General features: G+C 40.3%; 3 protein-coding genes across 3 annotated transcripts in view; 2 read left to right on the top strand and 1 right to left on the bottom strand.

Annotated features, from left to right (window-relative positions):
• The window catches only part of LOC138042937 (translocator protein-like), a 6,714-nt gene extending 5,927 nt beyond the window's left edge, over nt 1-787 (top strand). Inside the window, exon 4 of the mRNA XM_068889005.1 lies at nt 1-787. This exon is cut by the window's left edge and continues 186 nt beyond it. The gene's annotated coding sequence lies outside the window, so the exon portion shown is untranslated.
• LOC138042932 (scavenger receptor cysteine-rich type 1 protein M160-like) overlaps nt 1-12,500 on the top strand; it is a 355,331-nt gene that overhangs the window by 318,589 nt on the left and 24,242 nt on the right. The window lies entirely within an intron of this gene.
• LOC138042936 (mucin-5AC-like) overlaps nt 1-12,500 on the bottom strand; it is a 16,929-nt gene that overhangs the window by 187 nt on the left and 4,242 nt on the right. The window contains exons 2-6 of the mRNA XM_068889004.1: nt 11,296-11,362; nt 6,610-7,051; nt 4,563-4,605; nt 4,011-4,116; nt 1-2,765 (exon numbers count right to left, since the gene is read on the bottom strand). The exon at nt 1-2,765 is cut by the window's left edge and continues 187 nt beyond it. Of these exons, the coding sequence (XP_068745105.1) occupies nt 4,582-4,605; nt 6,610-7,051; nt 11,296-11,362 (533 nt within the window). The 3' untranslated portion in view covers nt 1-2,765; nt 4,011-4,116; nt 4,563-4,581. The remainder of the gene's footprint in view (nt 2,766-4,010; nt 4,117-4,562; nt 4,606-6,609; nt 7,052-11,295; nt 11,363-12,500) is intronic.

Here is a 12,500-nt window from a genome sequence, read left to right as displayed (position 1 = left end):
GAGACTTCTCATGAAAGTGATATCTAGGAGTATTTGGGAATTATAATTATACTAAAATTTGGATGACCAAGTGAAAACGCGTTTCTGGATGATTAGGTTAGCACTCATAAAAGAGGATATTGATTTCACAAACGTCCAAAAAGTCCAACCATCCATGCGGGCTTCTTTGAGGCAACAATGCGAAAGGTTCAAAGGCACCCTGGTTCACCCTATAGACAAATCAAACATATTTTGTTGCCATAATCGCTGCTACGTTGTAAAAATGTCCAAAACGTATTATTTTGTCCTAAGTATTTTTGGTAGTTCTCTTGGACTCTTTTGACGTACAGTATAGGCAATGAATTAATAGAGCGAGTTTCAATCGAGTGTCGTAAAACCAAAACCAAAGTAATTACTTTTGCCAATCAAAAAGGACAGAGACAATCCAGTAAACCAATCTAAACTCGAAGTAATTACACGTAGCCGACACAAAGCGCGGGAAAATGTGCACGCCCGAGCCACAATTGGTTTTGGTTTCACTTCTAATTGGTTGAAAAAGTGGCGCGAGAACTTTGAACCAATCACTGAGTGAAGTAATCATAAACCAAAGCAATTCGCTAATCACTTTCGACACCCAATTGAAAACCGCTCTATAACCAGTTAAAGTACATTTGCCTTTTTCTACCACCACATGTGTTTTTGAATGGCAGTCTTGAAGTTCGATTAGTCAGTTAAGGAGTAATGTCAAATAAGATTGTGTTCACCCTTTATATGCATTTTTTGTAATAAAAGTTGTCTTTATTCATAATGCTTGTAATGTATAAACTACAACTGTGTTACTGAGCTGTCTGAAATAACGTTTTCCGTGTTTCCATAGCCTCATCTAAACACGAGGGGAGTTAGCAGAATTCGAGACAGTTATGCATCTCAGGGTGAAAATAACTGTCGAGAATTCTCCCAACTCCTATGGAAACACGGAAAAAATCCTCTATTGCTTTTATAAAACATTTCTCAAAGATAATTCCACAAATAAAGGAAAATGCCGGTTTTTTACTTCTTGATTGAAACATATTTTCTTGACACACACTCATGTTTCCTACCAGGCAATCAAAACACGCGTCCGACAATACATAACCAATCAAATTTGGTATGATGTCAAAGCCGTGTTTCCATACTCTCGTCTAAACACAGCTATTGACCAATGGGAGTGTGCGTACTATCCTAATTATTTTATAAAATGTATATACGGAAGTACGACGTCAAGATTTCCAACATTTTGGTTCCATTGGGTTTGACTGACCTTTCGTCTTTTCCTACACATTGTTGGCCTTGTTAAAACAAATGCGGGAAAAATGGTAGAAACATTAATTGTCAGACAAAGTGCGTTACAATCGTGCGTAATAGAGAGAATATATAGAGGATATTACATGGCTGCGCGGGGATACAAATTTTATCTTCGAGTGCTGAAAGTATCTCTCACGAGTGAGCGAAGCGAACGAGTAAGAGATACTTTCAGCACAAGAAGATAAAATCCGTATCCCCGCGCGGCCATGTAACGTTCTGTTTATTATATAGATATTGATGAAATATCCAGATTAAAAACAACTTGCTTTAATTACTCTTTTTCGAAATGATGAAAAAGTGGTCACCAACCGCTAAAACATGCATGTTGTGTAACATGAAAAAAGATATGAAAAAAATCTTGATAATGTAAAATTGTGCAATAAAAATGTTATTGTTGTAGAGAAGAATTTTATTAAAGCACAAAAGTACCTTACAATTAGGGGAAGCTCGCCTTTTATTGACTAATCGTGTTCGTTACCATGACGTCACCTATATTCTCACATGTGAAAGATAAAAATATGTTCACTGCGCGCGGTGAAGATATGTTTTCTTCGCAAGAAGGAAAATCCTAGTATTTCATCAGTATCTATATAATAAGAAGCGTTAAACGGCAAACAGCAGACCGCTGCTTATCATAAATGCATGAAAACTTTCTCACTCTAACTTGACTTGTCTCTATATTTTGAAAAGATACTTTGTGTATGTAGGAAAAACGAGAATTTCACCCAAAACTTGCCTGTTCCAGGCTGTCGGGTCGGGACTTCCGGATAGTGGCCAGGGCTAGAAAAGACTTGCTCTCACCCTCGCCACAACTACACTCTTCCCGATCCACTGATAGCCTGAAATAGGCTGGCCCGAAACGGGATGCTAATTCCCTCTAAAGTCAGGCGTCGTAGTCGTCGAAAACCATTAAAGCCGTCTAGCACAAAGACGGGGCGCACTAAACAGCCAGACCTATGCGTCTAGACGTTTTGACGTCTTCTTGTTTAAATACGGCTCTCCCTCTGCTACATGACAAAAAGCATTGTGCGGCTTTCTTCACATTTTTTTTTTTATTTATTTTATTTTATTTTTTTGCGCGGCTAGAAAGCGGAGAAATCTCTTCGGAGCCCTTCGCTTGCTACGCTGGGTAGGAAGAATTTCGCCTCAAAGATCACGTTCGAATCCGAAAGTACGTCCGTGTCTAGTGAAATGTACGGTACGTTTAGAACAAAAATGAGGGTTTGAAAACAAAAACAAAGAGGTTCTTGAAGTGAAAATGCTTTACTGCTCCTCATCCTGTCCAACTCTGACTATTTTGTCCTGCTCCCTAGATTGTGTTAATAGACGTAATGTCTGTTGGCATCGTGGGGTAGATTGATTTCGTCTTCGACTTTGACTTTGACGTAACCTGAACTGCCATGATTTCGGCTAGAGTAGCCTGTCTTGATAAATCTCTGGATCTAAAACGTAATAATTTGTCGAAATGTTACGTTCTCGAGACAGAAAAAAGACCTAACAAACATCTCACCCTGTAATTACATTAGAGCATTTGTGAAACGGAACATTTCTCATTTTTCTCTTGGTATGGCGAGGAGAGAAGATAAAGCAAATCACTGAAACTGCCATAGACAAGGTGGGCAGTACTGTTCCGCACAAAAAGCGCATTGTTCATGGAGTATAAACGTCAGTGGAACCTTATAGTTCTAACGACTTCGTTTTTGGACTTTTTTTTCGGGTCGCGCTCTGGCTGCGCATGCGTAAGACTTCTCTGTCTCGTAGTGAGTCTCTTCCTTCAGAGGCAATCGCGATGACCACTAAACCACGGAAGACTGCGTGACAGATAAACGGGGAAATATGTATGAAACAATAGTGTGCGTGACCGGAAACGAGTTTATCCGGCTATCGTATGACTCTGTAACAGATATCGTAATTTTATAATTCCCCCAGTATTGTTAAGAAAAATTATTAAATATTTTTAAATATCATCGTAGAGACTTGAAAAGCATCTGTTTTGTGGTTTTGATTGGAATCAACGCTGTTAGCAACAGTTTTAAATGTAAACAAATATCCACGATCGCACTTAAACCCTATCATTGGGTCACGGAATGTGGACTTTGGACGTCGGACTACGGAATTCAAACTGGATATTTACCTAGATATTGTAGCATACAAAAAACCCACTGAGATACTGTGAACTTAAAGGAAGTCGGCTAAAAATCCTTCAAACAAAGTGTAGGCTACCCGTAGCCTGCTGTTCTTTTGGGATTGTTACTTTTGCTGCCGCACTGATTCTCTCAGCAGGTTGGGGGGAGGGGGTGGGGGGGAGGGAATCTCAACATAGTGAAACACTGTAGAATTCTTAAGGGAAAGGAGGTGGATTGGTCACAGCGGATGCCTTTTTCATCTTTCAACGATTTATGTTGTTTTAGAAACTAGTCTCAGCCATTCAAATTTAAAGGAAGAGAGCGCTATCCACTAGATTATTCAGTACGGAGAAGATAAGTCATAGCAGAACTTAGTCGACTTATCAGATACGTTGGTGCTTCTAGCCATGTGGTCTGAGCTAATTATCACAAGGCGGTAGTTCCTCGAGCATGGTAAAAAATAGGAAGAAAGATAAGGACTAGCAAAATTTGTGGCCCCAACTAGCAAGCTGTCGGTGACTTAATCTTCATCTCATCGACAAGAGCTTATTTGTAACTCACCTTGTTTCTGTTATGATAACCAAAGTAAATCACCACGATTAACAACAGAATTATCATAAAAATCGCTGGAAAATTACTTTTGTATCCCAACAATCCATTTCCTCGACTGAAAGGAAAGCAGACAGAGAGGTGGATTAGCGTATCGGTGGAGGTCTGTAACCAGTCTCTTGGGAATACGAGGGAGAATAAGTCGACTAGGACAGACGTAACGAGGGGGCTGCACTTCCTTTCTTCACCAATGACTGCACAACGTATTCAGCTGATCAATGGAGTTCAGGGACAAACCGACGACAAATTCGTATCAAACGTTTAATTGTTTTCTTTCGCTATTTGCATGTCTTCGGTTTCTCTGAAACTGACCTGAACTGAACTGAGCTGAACCTTTGTCACCATCATTATCTTAATCATTGTCACTGCCAATATTGACGTGTGATGACACTAGCAATTGAAGGTAAGTGGTTCCCAGCCGAGGGTCTCTTTGTCGATGAGATAATTGGGACCCTGGGAACGACGTTGGGCAACAGTGTGTTGTATTACCAGAGTTTCCCTTACCTTTTGTCCTGTCTTTTATTTACTGTGGTTGGACTTGAGTGATCTATGTATCGGAAAAAACAAGATAATGAAATATAGTCGTAATCACACCTAAGGAACCAACCAGGCGAAGCTCTCGGGTATTTCAGCTGTCACCGCAGGCGACCCAAACACATAATTTGAATGCTCAGTCAACATAACGGTTTGTAGGCTTTATATGGAAAACATGAAATGCAGGGAAAAAAAAGAGAAAAAGAAAAAGAGAACCAACGTGATCATCACATCGCATTGTTAACAATCGAAAGACTTCCTTTGCTCAGAATGACCAGGACAGCGAATGGATATTTTCCGTTGCTTTCAACTGAGGACGACTCGTTAGGTTCGCGGATGGTTTTTGATTCCATGGCAGTGCAGCGGGGAGCAAGTAATTTCTCTCTAGGAAAACGTTCGAGAATCAACTGATATTTGCGTGTTTACGTAGTTGAGCAACGCGATTGAGTATTCGTCAAAAGCCCGTGGGGACGTGCGAAAGATCCAGAAAGGCGAAATTTGATCTTGGATACCTACCCCTAGAGAGACGCTGAAATTGTCACCAGACCAACGGTCGTGTCCTGTTTGAATGGCGAACGGCTCTCAGACTGGAGAAAGCGGCGGGTTCTTTGTGAAAATTGGCCCGTTCTCTAAGCATGTGGAGATTGCTCTGGGACTCTGGGCATTTATGCTAGATCGTTTGTTGTCGATCTTCATGTGAGAGTGGACAAAAGGACGAATCAAGCCGATTTTTGGGATTAAATTGTCCTCGATCGCGGAGTGATCAGTGGCTACAGAGGTTGCGAGCGTCCAGTCTTGTCTTCTTTTAATGAAGGATAGGAGCAAATTTCAAAACTTGCCCAGGACGCCTTAAATCGACACAAGGACACAAAATGAAGTAAGAGTAAGTTTATTTCTTGTGTTTTCCTCGCTAAAACTAGAATTAGCCGATTTTTTTTCTGCATTTCATGTTTCTCATATAAACCCCAGACCCTGCAAACCGTTACCTAACTGAGCATTCAAATTATGTGTTTGGGTTGCCTGTGGTGTGAGTGTTTAAAAAACTGAGCAGAACAATAATCGAAGGCTACTGTTCCCCAATTTATTATGCACTAAACCAGATCACCAAAACACCAATAGCAAAACCGGAGTAGGGACTACAGCCCCAACCTCTACATAGTCCCTGGCAATACAAATTCTCTGGAGACAGTGCGATCACACTAAGATTCTCACAAACAAGGAACAGCTCTCACGATAAAAAAATTCTCATACAGATAATGTTTACTTTCAAATCTTATATGATTTAAAACTAATCACTATTGGGAATTGCTGGGGATGCTATTTTGACGGGAAAGTAACAATCGGCCTCTAACTCGTTGACAAGATACATGAAGAGAAGATGTCGGAATAATCAAGTAATGCTAATGCTATTCAGGAGGCAGTGTGGCCCAGTGGTTAGGGCGCTTGCCTTGAGATCCGGAGAACCCGGGTTCAAGACCCGCTCTGACCACTCGTTGAATTTGATCCTGGTATTCCCCGGTTCAACTTCCCAGCTGCACTTGTAAAAAGCCAACTGGTTTGCCTCCGGCCAGTTGGGATTCTTAACAGTTGTAGTTGTGTTCTGTTGTTTCGTTGATTTATTGACCCTGAAAAGCCCCTATGGGGAGCGGTCAATTCAGTATGTATCGTATTGTAATGCATCGTGGCATGTTCAGCAGATACACAATGTTTTTCGAGACCTCCTTTTCCTTCTCATCCAGTTATAATTGGTATAACATGTATTTGACCGCCCCAGGTGCTCACGAGCTCCTTAAAGCCACAACTGCCAAGGCAGCAGAATAGAGCCCCTGAATAACCAACCTCGACATGGACGGGAAAAGGTCTGTTAGTTTGCATGCGATCGCTCAACAGCGGTTGAAAGGCTTAACTCTCCCTAAACGTTTTGTCCAGTATTGTAGGTTAAAAGCATATTTGATTAACGGTCGTCTGAATAACCCAAATTTTCAATTTCAAAAAACCCCATAACGATCTTTCATACCTTTAGAAGTTGTTTTTCTTTGCTTATTTCATTTTGCGATGTTGTATTTTGTCCCTTTTGCAATTGGGCTGTTGCCTTCGTTGGTAAGACTCTTTTAGTTGATGTTGCATTTAACTTTGTCTCAGGTGTCCATGGAGAAGTTTTGATTACAGTTTCTTCTGAGGTGGAAGAGTTTGTCCTCACATTTGTCGTACTTGTTACAGAGAAGGGGGAGTGATGTGGAGTTGTTGTTGCAGAATTCGTAAATACTTCCCGTACTTCGGAAGTTGTTTGCTCATTTGTGGTTGGGAACGCTGAATTGAATTCTAGGCTATCAGTCGTTCTTGTTGTAAAATAGTTTAAAAGCCCCGTGTTTGTATTATTCACAGTGGGTGTTGACTGTGAGACCTCATCTTCCGGTGGGTCTATCACTTCATCGTCTGCGGCGAGTAATTCATCAGTGCTGTTGAGTAAAGCAGAATAAGAAAGACAACAGATTACGGTCGCCACTACTCGCCGTACTCCCCTTTTGGCCATACTAGTCTTATAGATTGGTATCCGGGATAGTTTTTTGCAGGCGTCTTTGCAGCTGCCTAAGGTGTTGCTCTAAATGTGGTGCAAGGTCATTCTAACTGCAGTAACTTTATATAACAAATGCCTTATCCCCATTTTTCACCCCTTTGCGGATACAACTAACCAGTTCACAAAAGCTTTATGAATCAGTGGTCATGCAGTACATGTGCAACACAGTCCCGCGGGTTCGCGTTGCCCGTTTCGTCCTATAGTATGTACATCGTTTTCACTTTCTTTGTAACAAGTTACGTATCTCAATTGTGATGATCATTTTAATTCCCACTGAAAAACTTCATACCCACAGTTCAAATATATGATTTTTGAAGCCGATATTTCATGTAATCTTTTCCCGTAGCAAAGGCTACGAGTGGCGATCCAAGCTCTGGTAGAAAACGAATTTACAATATTCGTAGTTAAATTAAAGGTGGGTAACGAAAGGCGTGTATACCATGCCAGACAACTTACAGAGAGCACCCAATCCCTCCAAATGCAAAAATTGCTACAACGATTACGCTTTCTAAAGCGGACAACATCGGTTTACATCTTATCATTTCCCTAGGATTGCACAGTGGCTCTTGTTATAGCTAGTATCTCCGAGCATTTACCCTCTTACAATGATAAGATACAGAGGACAGACCGCACACCGGGAACTCAATGCCCTTCTCTTTGCCAATATTGTGAGGGGTCTTTCACTTCCCGCTAGGTCAAGAACATTGAGGGGCTGTGAGATAGGGCCTATGCACTTCATCGTCCTTATCGGAGACGACAAGAGAGTCTCCGTAACCATTTACAGATGTCACTACAAAGGTAGCACTTTCTACGATGATTTTTTTGTAATCTAGTTTTGGGTCTGTGTCACAGTTGGTGTAAAAATGGACCACGCGGTTATGGGAATAACAGATTTAAAAGACCTTCTCAGCATGGACGTACTATACAAATAAATTTCAGACAATTATCATGTGACAATGGGATTTGCTCACTTCTCATATATATTTCCTTGTCGCCGCCATACTGTGGTGTCACTGCTTATTTTGACAGTATACAAATTGAATCAAAAATTTTGTTTTCCTGCTCTGGAATCATGATTTTAAAATATTTTTTCCTGTACTCAGAGCGCAATTAAACACTTAGTGGGATATTTCGTTCGGATCCACCGAACTGTCAGCCACAATGCAAATTTGAATGTTAAGAAGGGTTATATAATGGTCCTGAGGGAGCTAAAATGGTGTCGTAAATGTTGGCTAATCCGAAGACATTGTCTCTGTTCAAAGAGGGCTCTCGTAATCTTATCTCAATTGCCTCCCTTATGTGGCGTTTGAATGTGTTACTTTCCGTGGCAAGAGCTTCTGTTTTGCAGGAATCCACTGAATGACCCGTAAGCTGGCAATGTTCATGAACAGCTGACGAATTCCTAGAAAGATGTTCCTTTACTCGACTTTATAATAACCGAGAAGTTTCGCCCACATAATCTTTCTTACATTGTTCGCAATGGATGTGATAGACGGTTCCATACTTTTTAAGGTTTAACACTACCTAGTTGTGATCTTAAGGAGGCTCGAATAGTTTCTCCTTTTTTCAAACAAACATATTCTGTCCTTAGATACAGTTAGGGTAATCATATCAAGACGAAATTTGGCAAGTGTATTGAGTACCCATCACATATTTCTCACATCACATTTTCCTCCAAAATAACGTTACCATGGCAACGATATAAGGCATTTCTTTGAGCCTTAAAATCAAGATATATTGTCTTTTTTGAAAAAACTGGAAGGTATAATCTTCCCATTCAGCGTTACCAGATAATGTTAGAAATAACCTCTAAAATATTTAAAATTCAACAAAATTTGTAGGTAAGTTTTTCAGAAAAATCAGTTTTTTGAAATGTGTCTAATTTTTTTTTCACCTACAGAATTTTTTAAAATTTGAAAGACAAACGTTTTAAATTAATCTAAGCTAACATGCAAAAAGTGAAAAAAATTCACCGTCCGGAAGCAGAGATATAAACCAGTAAAGTTGCAAAATCAGGAAAAATGAGGGGGTTACAAGATCGGCATTTACGCATGCGTCACCCGCTCATTCGAGTTGCTCGCGCGAGTGGAGCTAAAGGCCAACACAAACGGATTTAAGTGACCATTAAACCGTTTGAGTAGAATTTCGCAGTTTTCGTGAATAGATGTCTATTTATATTCATATATATAGGAATTAGAAGAATGGTGAGCAAAAATAAGCGGTATTTGCTTATTTCTGGTGACCCACGTGAATCACGAGCTGACGCGAGGCTTGTGTGTAAGTGTGACCTCGTGTGATTTGAATGCTCCTTAGAGGCGTTCCGAAGCGCCCTTGATGGATGGCACTGAAGCATATATTCTCTTCTCGTTGATAGATTCTTCGGAATCTCTCGAAACAGATCCAGTGTTCGGTATTGTTAGCATCCAATCAGGACTTATAGTTGTTGGCTTTCAAGGCTTGATTAACATGTTGAATTTCCTTTACTTTGTCAAGTTCTTCAGACACCAAGGTGTGAGCTCGAACTAGCAGAGTGTTAGCGACAGCTCTTTTATGTGTTAGATGATGATTAGAATGGAAATTCAGATATTGATCCGGTATACGGTGACCTTCGTTGAGCCATCTTCGTTCACGTGAAGGCAGGTGCCAAGAAATGGAATTCTGCCGTTCTTTTCTTCCTCCGAAGTGAACTGGATGTGTGGATTGATGGAATTTTGGTCATCGTGCCATCAGCATATCGATACCACATAGCTAGCGGAGTAGGTGCGGTAACCAATGCTCTGCTCTCAAAGTGTTCCATATAAGGATTGGTGACTATGGGTGAAATTGGGGAACCCATCGCGATCCCCTTGTTTTTGCTTATAGAATTCATCCTGGAATGTGAAGTAGGTACTAGAAAGGCACATTTCAAGTTGGGTGGATAATCGTGGTACATCCAGAGAACATCTATCTGGTAAAGTTGGGTCACCTTCCAGTGTTGATCAAACAATAATTGGAATAGCTTCATTGATCGGGATACTCGTGAACAACGCCGAAACATCGTATGACCCGAGTTTCAGTCCCGGGGGTACTTCAAGATCTACGATTTTGTTGATGAAATCCTCACTATTGATGATATGGTGATCGTTGAGACCTAGCAGTATTACATATCACACTGCTAATGCTTGAGACTATTGGTCGTAGCGGAGCATCTTTCTTATGAATCTAGGGAAGACCGTAGAATTTAGGAATAAAATAAGGTACACTTGGTTATATAGGGAGTCAAAAATTCTGCCCTCTCTTCGCCAATCTCTCAAAATTTGAATGAGCTTGTTCTTTATAGATCTAGTTGGGTCGGATGTCAATTTCTCATAGGTAATGCTGTCGTCAACAACAATTATCCACCCTACTTGAAATGTGCCTTGCTATTTCCTACTTCACATTCCAAAATGGATTCTATAAGCAAAAACAAGGGGCCGCAATGGATTCCCAAATTTCACTCATAGTCGCCAATGTTTATATGGAACACTTTGGGAGCAGAGCATAGGATACTGCACCTACCCCGTCAGCTATGTGGTATCGATATGTTCATGACACGCTGACCAAAATTCATGAATGCGCAGTGAGCTCATTTTCCGAATGGCGATCATGTCAACTCCATCACTCCACACATCCAGTTCATTTCGGAGAAAGAAAAGAACGGCAGAATTACATTTCTTGACACCTGCCTTCACGTGAACGAAGATGGCTCAACGAAGGTCACCGTATACCGGAAACCGACTCATACTGATCAATATCTGAATTTCTATTCTAACTGTCATCTTCAACATAAAAGAGCTGTAGTTAACACTCTGCTACTTCGAGGTCACACCTTGGTGTCTAAAGAACTTGACAAAGTAAAGGAAATTCAACATGTTAAGCAAGCCTTGAAAGCCAACAACTATCCTGATTGGATGCTAACAATACCGAACACTGGATCTGTTTCTAGAGATTCCGAAGAAGCTTCATTGCCATACATCAAGAGCACTTCGGAACGCCTCCAAGGGGCATGTAAATCACACGAGGTCACACTTGCCCACAAGCCTTTCAAAATTCCCCCCCCCCCCCCCCCCCCAAAGGGGTGATATTTTCTTAGTGCCAACAACTTACATGCGCTTTAAGAGGGTCAATTGGTCATGTTTATTGAGCTGCTTCACTTTGTTTATTATTTCTGAAACTGAAGAAAACAATTATTGAGTTAGCTCTAAAGTTACTTTGTCCTTGGATCCATGCTCCAAAGTTCTGATACTACAGTAGCTTGATAGCAGCTATTGTCAGTTGCAATAACATTTCTTGTGCTGGAGACCATTTCGAATTTCCTTGACAAGTTGTTTTGAGGAAAAAAAACAGATAATATATAGGTTGTCTTTACGGCTTCTGGGGGCAACAGAGATTTTATACCGAAATAGCGTTCAGTCGAGGACCCCGAGTATCACAACGAGTACTAGTTTCTGTTCTAATAGAATACATGGGAAAATACGTCCATTCTGATTGGTTTTCAAGTAACACAGTGCAAAAAATAGTTAATCCAGTACAAAAAGACGTAGACAAACCAGGCATTTTAATTGGTCAATGACCAAAGAAAGCCACAGATAGCCAATCAAATGCTAGCCCTGGAGGGCACAATTTTTTTTCTCGATATTTTTTTCATGTCTGTTGGTAAAAAGAAATCACATGATTTTCTTTCGTGCAATTTGGAATAAATAAGCAAGACTACAAATTGCACTCTCCCTTTTTCGTCTTTGAAAAAATTTACTCGCGCTCGTTTATTCCAAATTGCACTCGAAATTATGGAATGCCGCTTGTCATATATAAAACTTATCATTAAATATATAAAACATCTTAGCTTATACATAAAACGTGCTACAAAATATAAACTTGTGACGCCGTATATAAAACATGTTTGAAAATATAAAACTTGTGACGCTATATATAAAACTTGTTTGAAAATGTAAAACTTGTCACGCCATATATAAAATATAACTTGTCACGCAATACGCCTATTGAAACCCAGTACCGCGCCAAAGGGCGAAAAACGAGGCGATGAACTTGAGTTTCCAGGATTATGAACTCTATAAAGATGCGTGAAACGCTTTGACAAATAACTCAGAAACGCTGTAGCGCACAGACCTGAGAATTGGTGAGGTGATTAACGAATTTGTCTCCTACAATGTTTCAAGCTTTTGGCTTATTTCATTGAACGGTTTCGATTTTATTTTTTTTTGTTGCGTGACAGTGAAAATTGATCTATAGTTAATGCGCCAATCAAATCGAGCATTTGACTATCTTCTTGACATTGATATAATCAATTCTTC

This window comes from Montipora capricornis, chromosome 3 (genome assembly GCF_036669925.1).
Source record: "Montipora capricornis isolate CH-2021 chromosome 3, ASM3666992v2, whole genome shotgun sequence".
Lineage (NCBI taxonomy): Eukaryota > Metazoa > Cnidaria > Anthozoa > Scleractinia > Acroporidae > Montipora > Montipora capricornis.
The sequence above is the reverse complement of the archived record's forward strand: the minus strand, read 5'-3'. Positions and strand labels throughout refer to the sequence as shown.